This window comes from Carlito syrichta, unplaced genomic scaffold (genome assembly GCF_000164805.1).
Source record: "Carlito syrichta isolate Samal-C Ts95f unplaced genomic scaffold, Tarsius_syrichta-2.0.1 Scaffold289196, whole genome shotgun sequence".
In the NCBI taxonomy this organism is placed as follows: domain Eukaryota; kingdom Metazoa; phylum Chordata; class Mammalia; order Primates; family Tarsiidae; genus Carlito; species Carlito syrichta.
This window is the reverse complement of record NW_007233292.1, coordinates 61,674-77,784: the sequence shown is the minus strand read 5'-3', so window position 1 is coordinate 77,784 and position 16,111 is coordinate 61,674. Positions and strand designations below refer to the sequence as shown.

Sequence of the window (16,111 nt, the reverse complement as noted above, 5' to 3'; positions counted from 1 at the left end):
GAGCCGGGCCTCAAAACCTTATTTATAGAATATTATCTTACATTCATATACAATACCCTAACAACACTCCAGGTGGTAGATTTAGATCCGCACTTCGCTGCGTAGTCACTGTTTTATGTGGGTTGTTGCTCAACTTCTCTGAACTTCAATTTCTTCATCCAGAAAATGTAATTATTAACTTTTAACTCATAGAATTGTGAAGATTAAATGACACGATTTGTATAACACAGTTAATATAGCAGCCAACACACAACTAGGAGCTATTGAAGTAAATTTTGAAGCCAAGTCTTCTAATTCTTTTTTTTTTCCCTTGTGCTATTTTGATCTCTAGGATATTTTTCTGACGCATGAAAGCTATTCTTTCAACTGACGTCAAAGGGAGAAGGTTTTATTTTATTTTTAATGTCAACACACCTTAGGCGGCTACATCCCAGATATCGATCATGTTGAGTACCCTTTTTCCAACTGTTAAAAAGCATGTGTTTAATGCCATTCTTAAATTATCTGTAAAGAGGAGAGGATGTAGAAAGAGAAATTTATTCTTCAGACCCTGTTATTAAAACATGGATGCTAACCTATATAAATTTTTTTGAATCTGTTGTTAAATAGACTGTCTCATCTACTATCGAGCAGTATTTTAAGTATTGATTTGGAGATATATGTCAGAAGCATTGTAAAGAACAAGAGGATCACTTCAATTATTTTGATTTTTTTTTTTTCTTTTAAGAAAAAAAAATTGACCCAGAGTTGGTTGAAAAGGTAATCATATTTAGGCTCTATGATACTTTGTTTTTGAACAGATTCTTCTCCCGCCCCCCCCCAAATAATTAAAAGAAAATCTGGCAATAATAATGACAACCCTAAATAAATACCTGGTTTCTCTTTCCTGACTCTTGGTAGCTAAAGCAAAGAAACCCGATCCTGGTGTGCTGCCACTGTTTACATTTCAGTCTCCTTTGAAGCACAGCAATGCCTGAGGAGGTTTACCCACTGTGGCTCCATCTCTGAAGCAATCAGAAGGCAGCTCCCGTAGAAAACACATACACCATCATCAAAAATAGTGACTCTTTTCTGAGTCCTCAAAGTAAGGACTGAATTGTCTCTGTGATAGCATAATTCTATAAAGTGGCTTGGAATGGGAACACTTCTGTGGTCTTTGAGATACTAACATTTTTCTAACTTGTAAATATGAATAGTGAATAACGAGTATGAGCAGGAACTGTTGACCAAGTAAATCAGACAAGAGCCCCATGAAGTTTACTTGTTTTTATTTTCATCTTAGATGTAGATAGAGCAACTATATTTTCATTAAACTGGTTGTGAAAATATATTAGGAATTTAAACATCAGCCAGAAAAAAGTTGGGCTTCAATTCTGATTCACTTTTTCATTACTTTTTTTTTTTTTTGAGTCGGAGGCTCACTCTATAGCCCAGACTGGAGTGCAGGGGCATGCTCCTGGCCACCGCAGCCTCGACCTGCTGGGCTCCGTCGATCCTTCTATCTCGGCCTTCCAAGTGGCCAGAACTACAGGCGCGCGCTACCACACCCAGCTAATTTTGGATTTATTGTAGAGATGAGGTCTCGCCAAGTTGCCCAGGTGGGTCTCGAACCCGCGAGCTCAGGCAATCCACTAGCCTTGGCCTCCCAAAGTGCTGGGATTACAGGCTGAGCCACCAAACCTGGCCTACTTTTTCATTCTTAAAATACATATATATATTCTATTTTTGGTGGGAGGAGATGCTAAACTGCTTGGTTACCTGGACAAAAGTCTTTCATAGCTGGCCTTTGAAAAACATTTTTTATTTTGAGATAATTCTAGATTTACAAAAAAGTTTCAAAGATAGCACAGGTTTCTGTGTACCGTTTATCTAGTCACCTAATGCTAGCATCCTAAATAACCACAGTACATCCATCAAAATCTTACTTTACTTTTAAATGACATTTCTGACCTAAGCTCAGGAAGACACATGTGCTCTGACAGCAGTCAAATAGGTTGAAGTCTATTAAGAACATTTAAAAAATATATAACCAGAAATTTTATCTGGAAAAATAAATAGGAGTCATAAACTTAATCATAACTAACACCATATTATCTTGGTTGTCTACAGTAGCTTGGGTTGGAAACATGTGGCCTTCCAGGTGGGATTCTGAAAACCAGATAGGCTTATAGGCCTCCAAACTGTAGGTTCTCATGCTGACGAGATGGTAAGTATCTACCCATTTAAAAATTATGTCCAGCTGGGGTCGGTGGCTCAGCCTGTAATCCCGCGCCTTTGGGAGGCTGAGGTGAGTGGATTGCCTGAGCCCACGGGTTCGAGACCTGCCTGGGCAGCAAGACCACATCTCTACAATAAATCACAAAATCAACCGGACGTGGTAGCGCATGCTTGTAATTCTGGCTACTCGGAAGGCTGAGGCGGAAGGATCGCCGGAGCCCAGCAGGCGAGGCTGCGGTGGCCGGAAGCGGCCACTGCACCCCAGTCTGGGTGACAAGAGAGAGACTCCAACTCAAAAAAAAAAAAAAAAATTATGTCCAAAAGAGGATAGCATGGAAGATGATCTCAATGTTAGCCTGTGAATCAAATTACCGTTTATTCTGCTTTTTATAGCACCACTAATAAATACAGTCCCAAAGTTTCTAATCCTTCTTTTTATGTTCTAATTATGAGTCAGTGTCAGGCTGTGCTTGCATGATAAATCTGCACTTCTCCCTCGGTTTTTTTTCCTCCTTCACTGTGATATGATCTGCACCATGAGCTGCTCTTTATCAATTAAAGCCCTGTTGGCCCTTACCTCTCTGAAGTTTTCTCTGACCTCTCACTGCCTCTTCTGTCCTGTGTATATAACCCTACACAAACTTCTATCATTGCAAATATATTGCACTTTAATTATTGGAATTACTTGTTTGCATGTCCACGAAAATGTTTCAAGCAATGAACCATGTCTTATTTTTCTCTGTATCCTTAGGAATTACCTCATTACATGGAACATAGTAGGTACTCAACAAATGAATGAATTTAAAGCTATTGTAACATTTATGTCCTACTACTTGTGGATAAGCTAGCTAACTTTCTCCTTAAACATAGAAGATTAATCTGGAATAAAGACATTCTAAGTAGAAAGACAAGTCAATGTTTCTCAAAGTGTGGTTTAGGGATCACCTGCATTAAAAATCATTTGGGGTGTTGTAAAAAGCATTAACACCGACCTATCAAATTTGAATCTCTGAGAATGTATCCTGAAGCGATGCCTTTTAGTAAGATCGGCAGGTGCTTCTAGTATGCCCTGATATTGGAGAGCCATTTGTTGAAAGAGTTCCATTAATCTATTAACTTAGTTATTTCATTCTCTTTCTCTAGAGGTTTTGAGGCAGGTAATCAATTATATGATCATAAATTAAATGAAAAACAATATATTAGTATCAGAGAGAAGGTGACTTCTGGTCAGTTTAGTGTAACAGCTACTATGACTAAGCTTCAAATTGGATTCTGAGATAAATGCCAGACAGAGCAAAAAATAGAGTAAAAGAAAATAAAGTGAACAGTACTCATTTCAGGAAGCGAAGAAAATGCTAGTTTCTCAGGGGAGACCATTTCTCCTCCTTAAGCACTCAATTTTTAAAGCAATTCCTCACTTTGGATTTACTTGGGAGCTGTGCTTGCTAGAATCCTCAATATTTTCATCAAGACTTTTAGCAAATATCTATTTCTGTAGTGATTAAAATATGATGTAAGCTCAGGGTATACACTAAGGCTACCTTTACTTTTATGTTGTCTTACTCTATTTTGAATTTTTCAGACAGGTTGACTCAAAACCCTCTTCCCAGTTTGCCATTAAAGGCACATCTTCACACAGCTCCTTACATAAACTTTCCTTCAACACTTGTCACAGTGGGGCCGAACCAAAGTTATAATCTCTAACAAGTACCAAGAATGCAGGTACAAAGCATTGTTGATTGAGGGTTGATTTATGTTCTTTGGAAACCAGATGAGCAGTTGGTAATGTTGACATTCTATTTATGAAATTTGAGAAGCCTAGCCAGCAGTATTCTCTAGATAGAAGTCATTCAGCTTTATAACGATGTAAACAGCAGAAAACAATTCCAACCACAGCAAATACTTATCAAAGAGCTGTCATGTAGACTGTGTATATGCATTCTTAGTCCATTTTAAGAACTCTATGCTCTAGGTAACATTGCCTTCATTTCACAAATGAGGAAATGGACTTGCAGAGGTCAAGTAAATTATTCAACCTCTCATAACTAGTAAATGGTACAGTTGGGATTAACACCCAGGTCTATCTGATGCTAAAGCATGTGAACTCTCCACACAACATAAATATAAAAAAGGAAAGAATCACAGATAGGTAGTGGAAGATGTCCTGATCAGGGAATCAAGACATTCAAGCTCCTTTGCTAATTTGGACAGAGTAATGATTTTTCTGGTCTCAAGTTTCCTTATCTATAAAATGAAAGATGTTTCTGGTCTCAAATTTTCTTATCTGCAGAATAAAGAATTGAATTATATGAATTTTGAGGTTTTGTTCCAGATTAAAATCTATGATTACTCTTCTATTAGAACCAAAGCTAATGCAAACAAACCATATTTTAAATAAAAATTAGTTTTGCCATTGAACTTTGTTGTTTTTATTTTAGAGATAAAGATACCATATGGAAAAGGGAGCTGCAATTGTCTTCACAAGTGCTTAAGTCATGCTTCTGTTGCACAGAAGCTATATTAGCTCTAGAGCTAACATTTATAGTCTTTATCTGAGCGATCTCTTGTAAGACTATAAATGTATAGTATTGTTAACCTCATTTTACTGCTTGAGAAACTGAGGCACAAATAAATTAAGTAACCTACTATAAGTTAAGCAGGTTGTAAGTGGTGGAGCTGTGATTTGAACTCAGGAAGTTTACTTGAACCTCTACCACCCATGCAGTTTTCTCAAAGAGTCGATAGCCTATGTTATTAGCCAGTATATTAAGTTCCTGCCAAAAATCATGACTTGGATAGTTGATCGTTCATAGAAATAAACATTGTAGTTAAAATGTCAAAGCCATGTGTTTTGATACCTGAAGGAAATACTAATATATAAAATTATTTGGACTCCATGTTACCGCAGAATTCTAACAGTTTTCCATGACATCTTTGTATGAATCAAAATAGTTATATTTTGAAATTAAGCCTCGTGGAGACATGGCCTTCTCTCTCCTATAGTTCCTGCAACACTGCACAGTGAATCTTTGTTGGGTGAATTAATGCATTAAAGAGAAAAAAATTATTTTCTGTGTATGTATATTTGGATGTGTGCATCTCATTTTAATACCTGAAAAACAAAATTAAAAACTGACTCCAATTAGAGTATACATATTTCTGGTCACAATAACTTTTAATTTCAAATAATATAATGTCAACATCATCCTAAACATTTTAATTATTTTAAAGCACATTTTCTTCAGTACTGCAACTTAAGAGAGACTAACTATCCTTTCACGTGAAGCATTATCTGTTCAGTGCTATAATTATTACATAACTTTTTTCCTTAGAGAAATTTAGTGACAAATTTTCAAATAAAGGACCACTTTACCATTCTTCCCTGAGACCCCTACCAAACTTTTTAGATAAAACCGCAATGTAATATCCTTTAGAGTCAAAATCAGTGGGTCAAACTCTTCTTTTAGAACATGCATTCTATTAAATCATGCAGATTTAATTTTCTCAATGATAGCCCCTAGGGATATCAAAGGTTTATGACTTTTTATTTTGTTTGATTTTTTAAAATACACAATGTACTCATGACAACAAATCAAACCTGTTAGTGGCATCAAACAAGTAGGATTGATGCCGGGAACAGGACCACTGCAAATTTATTAAAACTGCAATCACTGGGCGCACAGCACACATTGGGGTTTTAAATACCTCTCTCTGTGGCATTTGTCATGTTAAGAGCTGCAGCATAAACAAAGAAAAAAGCAAATCAAATGTGGTGTAAACGTTACATGGTCGCTTCAACTTTTGTAGATGCAACAAGGAAATTTCATCTTTAGGAAAAAAGGCAGCCAGAAATCTAACATTTGGAAAGCAATGTTGATCTCTTTGTTTTATCTATTGAAATCTATCTCTAGGACATAGATGGATGGATAGATAGATGGATGGATGAATTACAATTTGTTTTGTTTTTTGAAATTCAATTTGTGGTCTTATATACTATGTATGCCTGCAAAAAAATCTTTAGAAAAAAAACTTTCACATAGATTTGGTCAGCCCTAAGGATACATGGTGAAGCCTTTCAAATAGCAAAGAAGCTGGACTGACAGCACTAAGGTACCCTGAAAAGTGATGAAGACTCATGCCCTGAGACTACTTCAATTTTTCATATAGCTGGCCTGCCCTCCCCACTCCCCAAAATACTGCTCCCATGTGTTGAGACAAGAGGCTGTTTTTCAGAGCCCTGTGGAAATGAAGCATTGTTCAAATATTAGGGAAGTCTACAATAACCCTCCACCTAGAAGGAATCTTCTCCTTCTTGTTCACTTCTAGAACTTCCCTGGCTCTTATTTGTAGCTTTATATTCAAGCCGTCTCTAGCTACCAGTGATTGCTAACTGATAGCCCTCTCTTGGTTCCAGTTTTCACTTCTGCCAATCTTTTTCTTAATGACTTAGAGCTCCAGGGGTAAACAAGGTAATAATAGAAAATGCAATCAACAGGAGCCTGATATACTCCAACATCCATCTATTTTCATTTGTGTCTCAAGTACTCTACCCTCAACCAGTTTCTATACAGAAAGCAGGATTCATCTGAATGTGATATTCACAGAATGTAGTAAGAGCCACGTTCAGCTCCAAATAAATACAGTTTTTTACCTTAGTTAAGCCAAATAATATAAGGAAAGAAAGAAAATTAGATATTTGTAAATTTCAAATGGAGCTTTCCCAATGATTACAAAATGTATAACAAAGACCTTTCTGGTTATAAAAACAAAAATACTAACATTATCATATTAAAATAATTGAATTTTTATCATACTGTACTTTAAAGGGGAATATACCTGTTGGTCAAAACAAGAAATCAAAATCAGAATCTTGCACTTCAGAGATTGTCCAAAACAATCACTACAGCAAGTTTCCTGGAAAATTCCAACCCTACCATTTAAATCAGTACATTCCATTGTCATATCCCTCTTCACTGAGTGTCTGTCTTCCTGGTTTTTAGAAGTGCTCAGGAGAAAACTGTTTCAGATATACAAGGGAAACAATAAAGGTTATGGATTATTCTTGGCTACACACCATATCTAAAGTAAAACGTAAAGTGGACTGGAGAAATAGATAAGACTATCTCTTAGAAGAGAATTTCCTCTCTATGACCCTGAAAATCTTGGTCTCTGTTTTCAACCTGATAAAATGAATACACAGCAAATAAAATTTTTTGAGGGGGAAAGTCTACTTGGAATCACCTACTGAAAATGATGCTTTCATTTCTGTAAGGAACTAAGAATAAATGATTTCAAGTAGACAGAATATTTTAGTTAAAAATAAGAAAAGCTTTATGAGACAATATAATTCGTTTATTTTTGTTTTATAATTGTATATTCATTCTCATATTTGGAGACAGCTAGAAAGTGATCTTAGCTAGAGGGCAGAGGCCTTTAGCACCTGTAAGAGAAATCTCAATTTCAGAGATATTAAAATATACAACGAGACAAATATTTATCCAAGGGTACTTTTTAAGAGGACAATGACTCTGAGATACAACTCAGATATGGCAAAATATGATACCATGAGCTTCTTTGATGCTTTAATATGTAGATTTTTCTGGTGACACCAGACAATGAGGTGTTCCCTGATCACATCCCGCCATGAAACCTATCCTAAAGCCCATTGCCACAGAGGTACCTGAGACAGGGGTTAGCTTTTCCAAAAGAAGAGTGCCCACAGCTGTGATAGTAACAATTATTTTCTACATTCTAGATGACTGGAATCTGGGAAACCACAGAGACTTCCTGCCAACATCAAGCCAGTATACCTATACAGTTCTCACCTAGAGGTTTCACTTTTCTATGGGAACAACCTTTGTTTTACTTTTTCCTTTATGCTATAAGTCACTAAGTGTGGAAAATGTTCACTGAGAAATCAGAACTCAAGTTGAAGTTCCATACTGAATCCTCAAAGTCACTATAGATTTATAAATTCCAGGTTTCTGCCCAAAAGTAGGAAAGATGGGCAGAGAAATCCATTGGCAGCTGCAGTTCTCTGACACCCTTCACTTACTTTCTCCTGTAGGCCTCAAATTTACATTCTTTGTGGATTGATTTCTTCCCTAAGGAAATGTCAACATCTGTCTTCTGTTCATTTGGCCCTCTATCCCCCATGTTCTTCAGCCAAAAGCCAAGAGCTGTGAATAACTAATCAACAAAAGGATCAGTTGCCTTTGACAAAATTTTTCCCATCCCGAGTCTGTCCTAGAGAACAGTGCAGCAACAGAACTACACAAATAACATATTTCTGCGTGTAACGTGGGTATGGTGGTGGTAGTGGGGTGGTGGTTGTTGTTCTTAGTATATTTGCCCCTTCTCCTCCTCCTCCTTCTCCTCCTCCTCTTCTTTGTATTCTTCTTCCTTCTTCTTTCTCTCTCCTCCTCCTCCTCCTTTTTTGACTCAAGGTTTCACTCTGCCACCCAGGCTGGAGTGCAGTGGCATGACCATGACAATCACAGTTCATGGCAGCCTTGACCTCCTGGGCTTAGGTGATCCTTCCAACTCATCATCCTGAGTAACTGGTACTACATAGTGTGTAACACCATGCCTGGCTATCTTTTTTTTTTTTTTTTCTTTTTTGGTAGAGACAAAATCTTACTATGTTGCCCAGGCTGATCTTGAACTCCTGGGCTCAAGCAATTCACCTACTGCAGTCTCCTAAAGTTCTGGGATTATAGATGTGAGTCACCATGCTCAGCCAGGAGCTTCTTTTTTTGAACTTTTTGGTTGTTGTTGTTGCTGTTAAATTTTTGGCTTGGAACCAATTTTTATGTTCATTTCTCCAGCTGGAATTCCCAGTTTTTGTTGTTAGTATTAATACCAAACCTGTGAAAGTTATAGTCCTGAGTGTAGAACATTCATTCAAAAGAAGAAGGCCTATTGATTTGTTGTTTGTTTCTCCCTCACAGCTACAATTTAGTTAAAGACAGACAAGCCTTTGTGCTGTTTTTGTGTGTGTATGTGCCCACAGATGGAATTTTTGTGGCCCATCTTTCCACTTTATGTGAGGGTCTCAGTGCTAACCTCCACTTCACATGAGCCAAGACCTTGCTTCCTTCCCTCTAAGGGTCTTCAAACTGATCTAGGTTATAAAAATGGGCATCTCTTTCATTACTTCCAGGGCAATAAGGAGCCAGCACATGAGCTTAATGCTCTATTTTTTTCATTCTGATTCATTTCTGCTTCTTGAGACTTCTATCTTATCTTATTCTTATGAGTTATACAACTAATTCAGCATTTCTGGGTGTTTGTAGTAGGGCAATTTTCATGTTATCTTGTCTGTCATATTGCTACAGCATTAGTGTTTAATCCTAGATTGAAATCTTAGTATATTTGGTATTCAGATATTAAATCTTAGGTGCATTTGATGCCTAAAGATTCCATAATTAATTGCTTCAATCTTTCTCTTGTGATATTCTCAAATCCTTAGTGCCCTGTTTTCCTTTCTGGCAGAACTCCAAAACTTATGCCTGACCTTTGAATTTAATTTTCTACTTTTAAAAAAATATATCCCTGCATAGTAGGTCTTCACCAGGGAGTGGAGGGGGAGGGGTAGACTATGCAACTACACAAATTAATGCAACTCCATATTCATGGTCCTATTCTCTACTAAAATCTTCACCTTGCCCCCAATCCTTGTTTCCCTTGTGAGTCATGTCTCCCATCCCACAGCTATTTTTAAATCTTTCCACTCTCTTTATCCACACCCTTCTCCCAGCCCCCTTGAAACAGTGTTTTCAAAAGATAACCTTGCTTTCTACTTTCTAGAAGAAATAGAGACCATGAGAACAGATTTATCAAATTCCATCCATGAAACTTATGAACTGATTTACACTGGAAAACAGCCCTTTTCTTCTTTCTTCTTATTACAAGGAAGAACAATCTCTCTTCCTTTGTCTAAGGAGAGTGACCATATAATTTATTGTGAAAGCCTGGATACTTCTGAAAGTAAAAGGCTCTATTAATAATTATTCCAGGACAACAGGTGTAAACGAGAGCTGCCCTGGGAAAACTGGGACATGTGGTCACTCTGTATAAAGTTGATCATTTCACTTGGCTTCTGCGACCCTCATGCATTCTCAACCATCACATTCCTTTGAATATTTCTCTCTCTCCCATATGTTCAAGTTTTTCTTCTCTGAGGTCCTTCTTGTTCAAATTTTAACATTTTTAATTTTTAAACATTTCAACCTATTTAAAAGAGAAATCTTGCAAAACATTACCTGCATGCCAAACATACCTCCAGCTATTGCTTCCTTTTTTTGACTTCTTCTCTTTATTTGCCAAATTTATTGAAAGATTTGTGCTCTCCGCCCCCCAACTCTCTCCTTCATTTACAGAAATCTGTCTTCTTTCCTCACTTCCTTTCTGATACTTCTCTTGACAATGTCACACAAGACTATCTTTTTCTTTAATGAAACAGACAGTATTCCGTGTTACTCAATTTCTTAGATGCTGCTATCTGTGCATCCTTGTGTGACTTACCTAACCTCTATTTTCCAAAATAGCATAATATATGGCCTTTCTCACAAACCATTAATGATAATTAAATGAGATAATCTACATAAAGCATTGAGCATCAATGGCACATTTTAAAATGCCTTCTATTGCACATATTTTCAGAAAGATACTCATGTTTGAGTTAGATGGTTCCATTACTGAATTTTGTATGCCACTCTTTGAATCTTTTAAGGTAAGACAGAAGGGTATGATACCTTTGCATTGCCATTTCAGATATCCAGCAACCTGAGGATGATAATCTAGAAAGGGAGTGCTACTTCTGGGTGATTGGATGCATCTTTTATGTTTGTTATGACAGCTAAGATGCAGTTAACACACTGTACCCATTCCATGGTGTGGCATTTTTATCCTTATTAGAGGCTATCAATGGCAAAACCCTATCTTTTCCTGTATGCCCATCTACAATTAAGTATAGCTCATCATCAAGCAGCACTATGGAGTTTTGATTCGATATCACTGTTTCAAAACTCATTGGCAGAATTACAAGTTGGTACCTAAATTTACTCACTTGCCCTGACTGACCTTGGCCCAACCTCATCACCTTCAGCTCTCACCATTGCCAAGCTAGCAGGCATTCACAGGTACTTTGGGGTTTTTCCACTCATTATTCAGTTGTTTTTTTCACCTGTTCTGAGTTGTAGGTTGAGTTCGCTCTTCCTGTATATAGGTCATATCTACATTATATCTTGTGGAAATGACTCAAATATTTCTTTTAGTGGAAGTCAATGTTTCAGAGCTTCCAGAGCTAAAATGGATTTGTTACAATTTTCATTTTTTAATAAGAATGATAATGGCAGTAGATGCCATTTATTGAATGCTTATATACCAGCAACTGTATTAAACATGTCACATATTCTGGCTATTTTAAGAGGGACTAAACTGGGACTAGAAATAGACATGTGTGCTAAAAAATGGTAATCTTACCTACTGTGAGAGTAACTTTAAATGGTATTATGAGCTCTCAGTACTAGCAAGTTTAATAAAATCTGTAGCACATATTAACTGCTGAAGCACTAAGCACAAAAATTTAAATGTTAGGAAGAAACAGGCAGTATTTCGTTTTACTGATAAGCATGATACAAAATTAAATGGTAAGACAAACCTAAACTATGTAATTGAACTCTAACTAATTGAAATTGTTGATATTTTTTTCTAGGTCAAAACTAAAGCAATATGTCTTAATAATTATGAAGATAGTGACTTAAATGATTAGTATTATACATTGCAATACAGAAGACATATTTAATATCCCTAAGAGAAAAAAACTTTTTGCTGTATTTTAGACAAATGAATAGCATTAATTCAGCATCATTCCATAGTAGTTCGAGGAAACTGAAACTAGGCAGATATTCATGAGTCTGAATATATTTGTACGTTTATTTAGTTTTTTACTGTTTGTCACACCAACGTGTTGTTGCAGACTGAGCTTTAAATAGCTTTGATAATATGGAAGATAATAAATTATAGCAGGTATACAGAAAATACATCAATTTATATTTTGACCATGACTAATCCCAGTAACTCCATTCTTTTTCATGAGAAGCTAATGGAAATTTTATGAGCAATTGATGCAGTTATATAATAAAACTGTTACCTCAATTAGAGGCAAATGTGGAAAAGAAGATCATTAAAGCTATGAGAGGACAGTCCATCCAGAAAGTAAAAATACTCTTAATGGAGCTAATAGAAAGCCATTGGAGTAAGAAGGAAAAACTGCAGGAAAGAGTAGATTTTGACCTAAGGAGAATAGGATGGAATTGAAGTAAAATATGGGAAATTCTTGAAATCTTCTTTCCTGATTGAACTTTAAATGTGCCAGTATGTGATAGGCTGACATTGTATCAATCAGATAAAAACAGAAAGATAGGTAATAATTCTTATAGCCAACAGGTATTGAATGTGTACTAAGGACCAGACACTCTGATAAACACTATAAACAACTAACTTTATGAAATACAACAAAACCCCTTTACCAATGAGAAAACTGAAAGCAGGGATATTAACTTTATGTCTTGTAACAGGAAGAGCTGGGAAAAGTTTTGTGCTCAGTTTACTCACTTAGAACAAGTGAGCTGGTAGTTCCTATTTTTAAGCAAAATTTGATACAATTTTAGGACAAGAAGGACCTGATGAACAAGTAATAAAACATTAGGCCTGTTTGGATTTTGATTTTTCAGTGAAGACCTTTCACACCAAATTGTTGAATTAATTGTTTTTTTAAAAAATTAAAGAAAAGAAAAATTCCTTAACAACAAGCTTCGTAGAATCAGGACCACTTTTAGTTATATATTTTGATATGGTATTTTATTTTTCTCAACTCTTTGTGACAGAATACACTCTAGAATAAGTTACTTTTTCCTCTTTTTTTGTATTTTAGAAAGTTATTCTATATGTTGAAAAAGATTAAGATTATTGTGCCCAAATTTTTAAATAAGAAAAGAATTGCCCAAAGCCAGGCAGGGGTTTTTAGAATGATGTACTATTATTTTACTATTACAGTGAATTTAGTCTGTTCTGGTAAAAATTACCAGTGATTATGGGCAATAGATAGAACACAAACTTTTATACTAGTGAAAATTATCTCCTTAGTTTTTCTTTTCTATTCTCATAGCCTTGATCTTATACACTAACATCTGAACAGCTAAGGGAACTGGGCTACATACATCTCTTTTTTCTCAAGCTCAAATACAGTCTTCACAGCAAAATGTGAACCCCTGATCACACTGCGAGGGAAAAGAATGCATCTTCTTACCCTCAACTTCCAACTTCACCAGTTTGGAATATGCTGTCCCAAGGCTGTTTTTGGCCACACATCGATACTGTCCTGCATCTTCCTTTTGCACATTATGAATCCTCAAACTCCCAGATTCAAGAACTGCAATGCGGGAATTTTCCTGTCAGATGTAGAAACATGAATTTGAAAGTGTCCATCAACTCATAGTCATCATTTATCATTAAAAACACTATTTTAAACCTTTACTGGGCATTTATTACATGTAACCTACAATATTAAATGAGATAGTGCAAGATTATCTAAATTAATTTTCACAGTGATCTCATGAGATACAGTTTATTTTTATTTTCTGTCATCACATGAGGCCATGAGGGCTTACTTGACTTCCCAAAAGTCACTCCCATGTCTATTTAATTAAAAGCATTCCTTTTAGCACCAACTTTCATAAAGCAGCTTTTAGGTAAACTAAAAAAAGATATTGACTCTAACACTATTGTAACTGGGAACTTCAACACCCCTCTAGCAACCCTAGACAGATCAAGACAAAAAGTCAACAAGGGGATCCAGAACTTCAATGTGATGTTTGACCAAATGGATTTAATTGATACCTACAGAACACTCCACCCAATAACCACAAAATATACATTCTACTCATCACCACATAGAACACACTCTAAGATCGACCACATTCTTGGTCATAAATAAGCACAAACAAATTTGATAAGATTGAAATTCTGCCATGCACCTTCTCAGACCACAGTGGAATACAAATAAATATCAACACCAACAAAGTTCCCTCCAAACCCACAAAGACATGGACACTAAACAGCATGATGCTAAACAACTCCTGGGTTAACATAGAAATCAAAACGAATATTAAAAGATACCTAGAAACAAATGAAAGTGAAGAAACATCTTACCCAAACCTCTGGGATGCCATGAAATCAGTAATAAGAGGGAAATTAATATCTCTACAAACACACATGAAGAAAATGGAAAGATCACAAGTTAAGAGCCTAACAAATCACCTAGGGAAGCTGGAAAAGCAAGACCACAAAAATTCTAACTTCAGCAGAAGAATCCAGATAACCAAAATAAAAGCCTAAATTCGGGACATAGAAGACAAAAATATAATACAAAAAAAATCAATGAAACCAAAAACTGGTTTTTGAAAGACTAAACAAGATTGGTGGACCTGTAGCTAGATTGACCAAGAAAAAGAAAGAAAAAGTCCAAATGAACACAATCAGAAGTGCAAAAGATGAAGTCACAAGTGACCCCAAAGAAATACAAAAGACTGTCAGAGAGTACTATGTACACCTGTATGGAAAAAATCTCGAAAACCTAAAGGATACGGAGGACTTTCTGACATCACACAACCTCCCCAGGTTGAAACAAGAAGAAATCGAGACCCTAAATAGACCAATAGCAACCCAGGAAATCAACTATGTCATAAGAAAAAAACTACCTACAAACAAACAAACCCTGGACCAGATGACTTTTGAGCAGAATTCTACAAAACATACTAGGAGGAACTGATACCAATCCTACTAATTATATTTCAGGCAATCAAGAAAGATGGAACACTCCCCAAATCATTGTATGAAGTTAACATCACATAGATACGCAAACCAGGTAAAGATCAAACAAAGACAGAGAACTATGGGCCAATATCCTTGATGAACATAGATGCTAGAATTCTAAACAAGATCCTAGCAAACCAGATCCAAAAACAAATCTCAAAAATCATCCACCATGGCCAAGTAGGCTTCATTCCCAGGATGCAGGACTGGTTCAACATCTGCGAGGCCATAAATTTAACTAAATACATCTTACAGATGTAAAGACAAAAACCACATGCTTATATCACTAGACGTAGAAAAAGCTTTTGATAAAATCCAGCACCCCTTCTTGATAAAACACCCTCGAACATCTAGGCATAGACGGAACATACCTCAAAATAGTAAGAGCCATCTATGAGAAACCCACAGCCAACATACTGCTAAATAGACAGAAATTGAAACCATTTCCTTGGAACAAGACAAGGATGCTCACTTTCACTCCTCCTGTTCAACATAGTATTTGAAGTCCTAGCTAGAGCAATCAGACAAGAGAAGAAAATCGGGGGTATCCAAATAAGAAAAGAGCAAGTTAAGTTAACAGTCTTTGCAGATGACATGATTCTTTTTTTTTTCCCATCTCTAAAATATATTTATATTTGAGCAAAAAATGAGAACAACAATTGCTGGACACTGCTAAGGGAGGGAGGGACAGAGGTGGGAGAAGGGGCACACAGCCACACACTGGGTGCCAGATCCCTTACCAGGGGGAGAGAGGGTTCGCTGGAAGCCCAGACCTCACCTGCACACAATTTGCTTATGTAATAAATCATCACATGTATCCCACAACTCTAAAATAAAATAAAATATTTTTAAAAAAAACAATTTTAGAAATATTTTTCGTTTTTTTTCCTTTATTTTTTTAAGCATATTTTTTATTATAAAAGTGTGGGGTACAGTTAAGGGTTAGGTATATAAATGTGCATCGTTCAGGCACCCTTGTTAATAAGGGGTGTCTCCCCATCCCCAGACAGATATT

The 16,111-nt window shown here is 36.2% G+C and overlaps 1 protein-coding gene across 1 annotated transcript in view; it reads right to left on the bottom strand.

Moving 5' to 3' along the window:
- MUSK (muscle associated receptor tyrosine kinase) overlaps positions 1–16,111 on the bottom strand; it is a gene marked incomplete at its 3' end in the record, with an annotated part of 130,272 nt that overhangs the window by 84,519 nt on the left and 29,642 nt on the right. Inside the window, exon 5 of the mRNA XM_008054188.1 lies at positions 13,532–13,673. Within this exon, the coding sequence (XP_008052379.1) occupies positions 13,532–13,673 (142 nt within the window). The remainder of the gene's footprint in view (positions 1–13,531; positions 13,674–16,111) is intronic.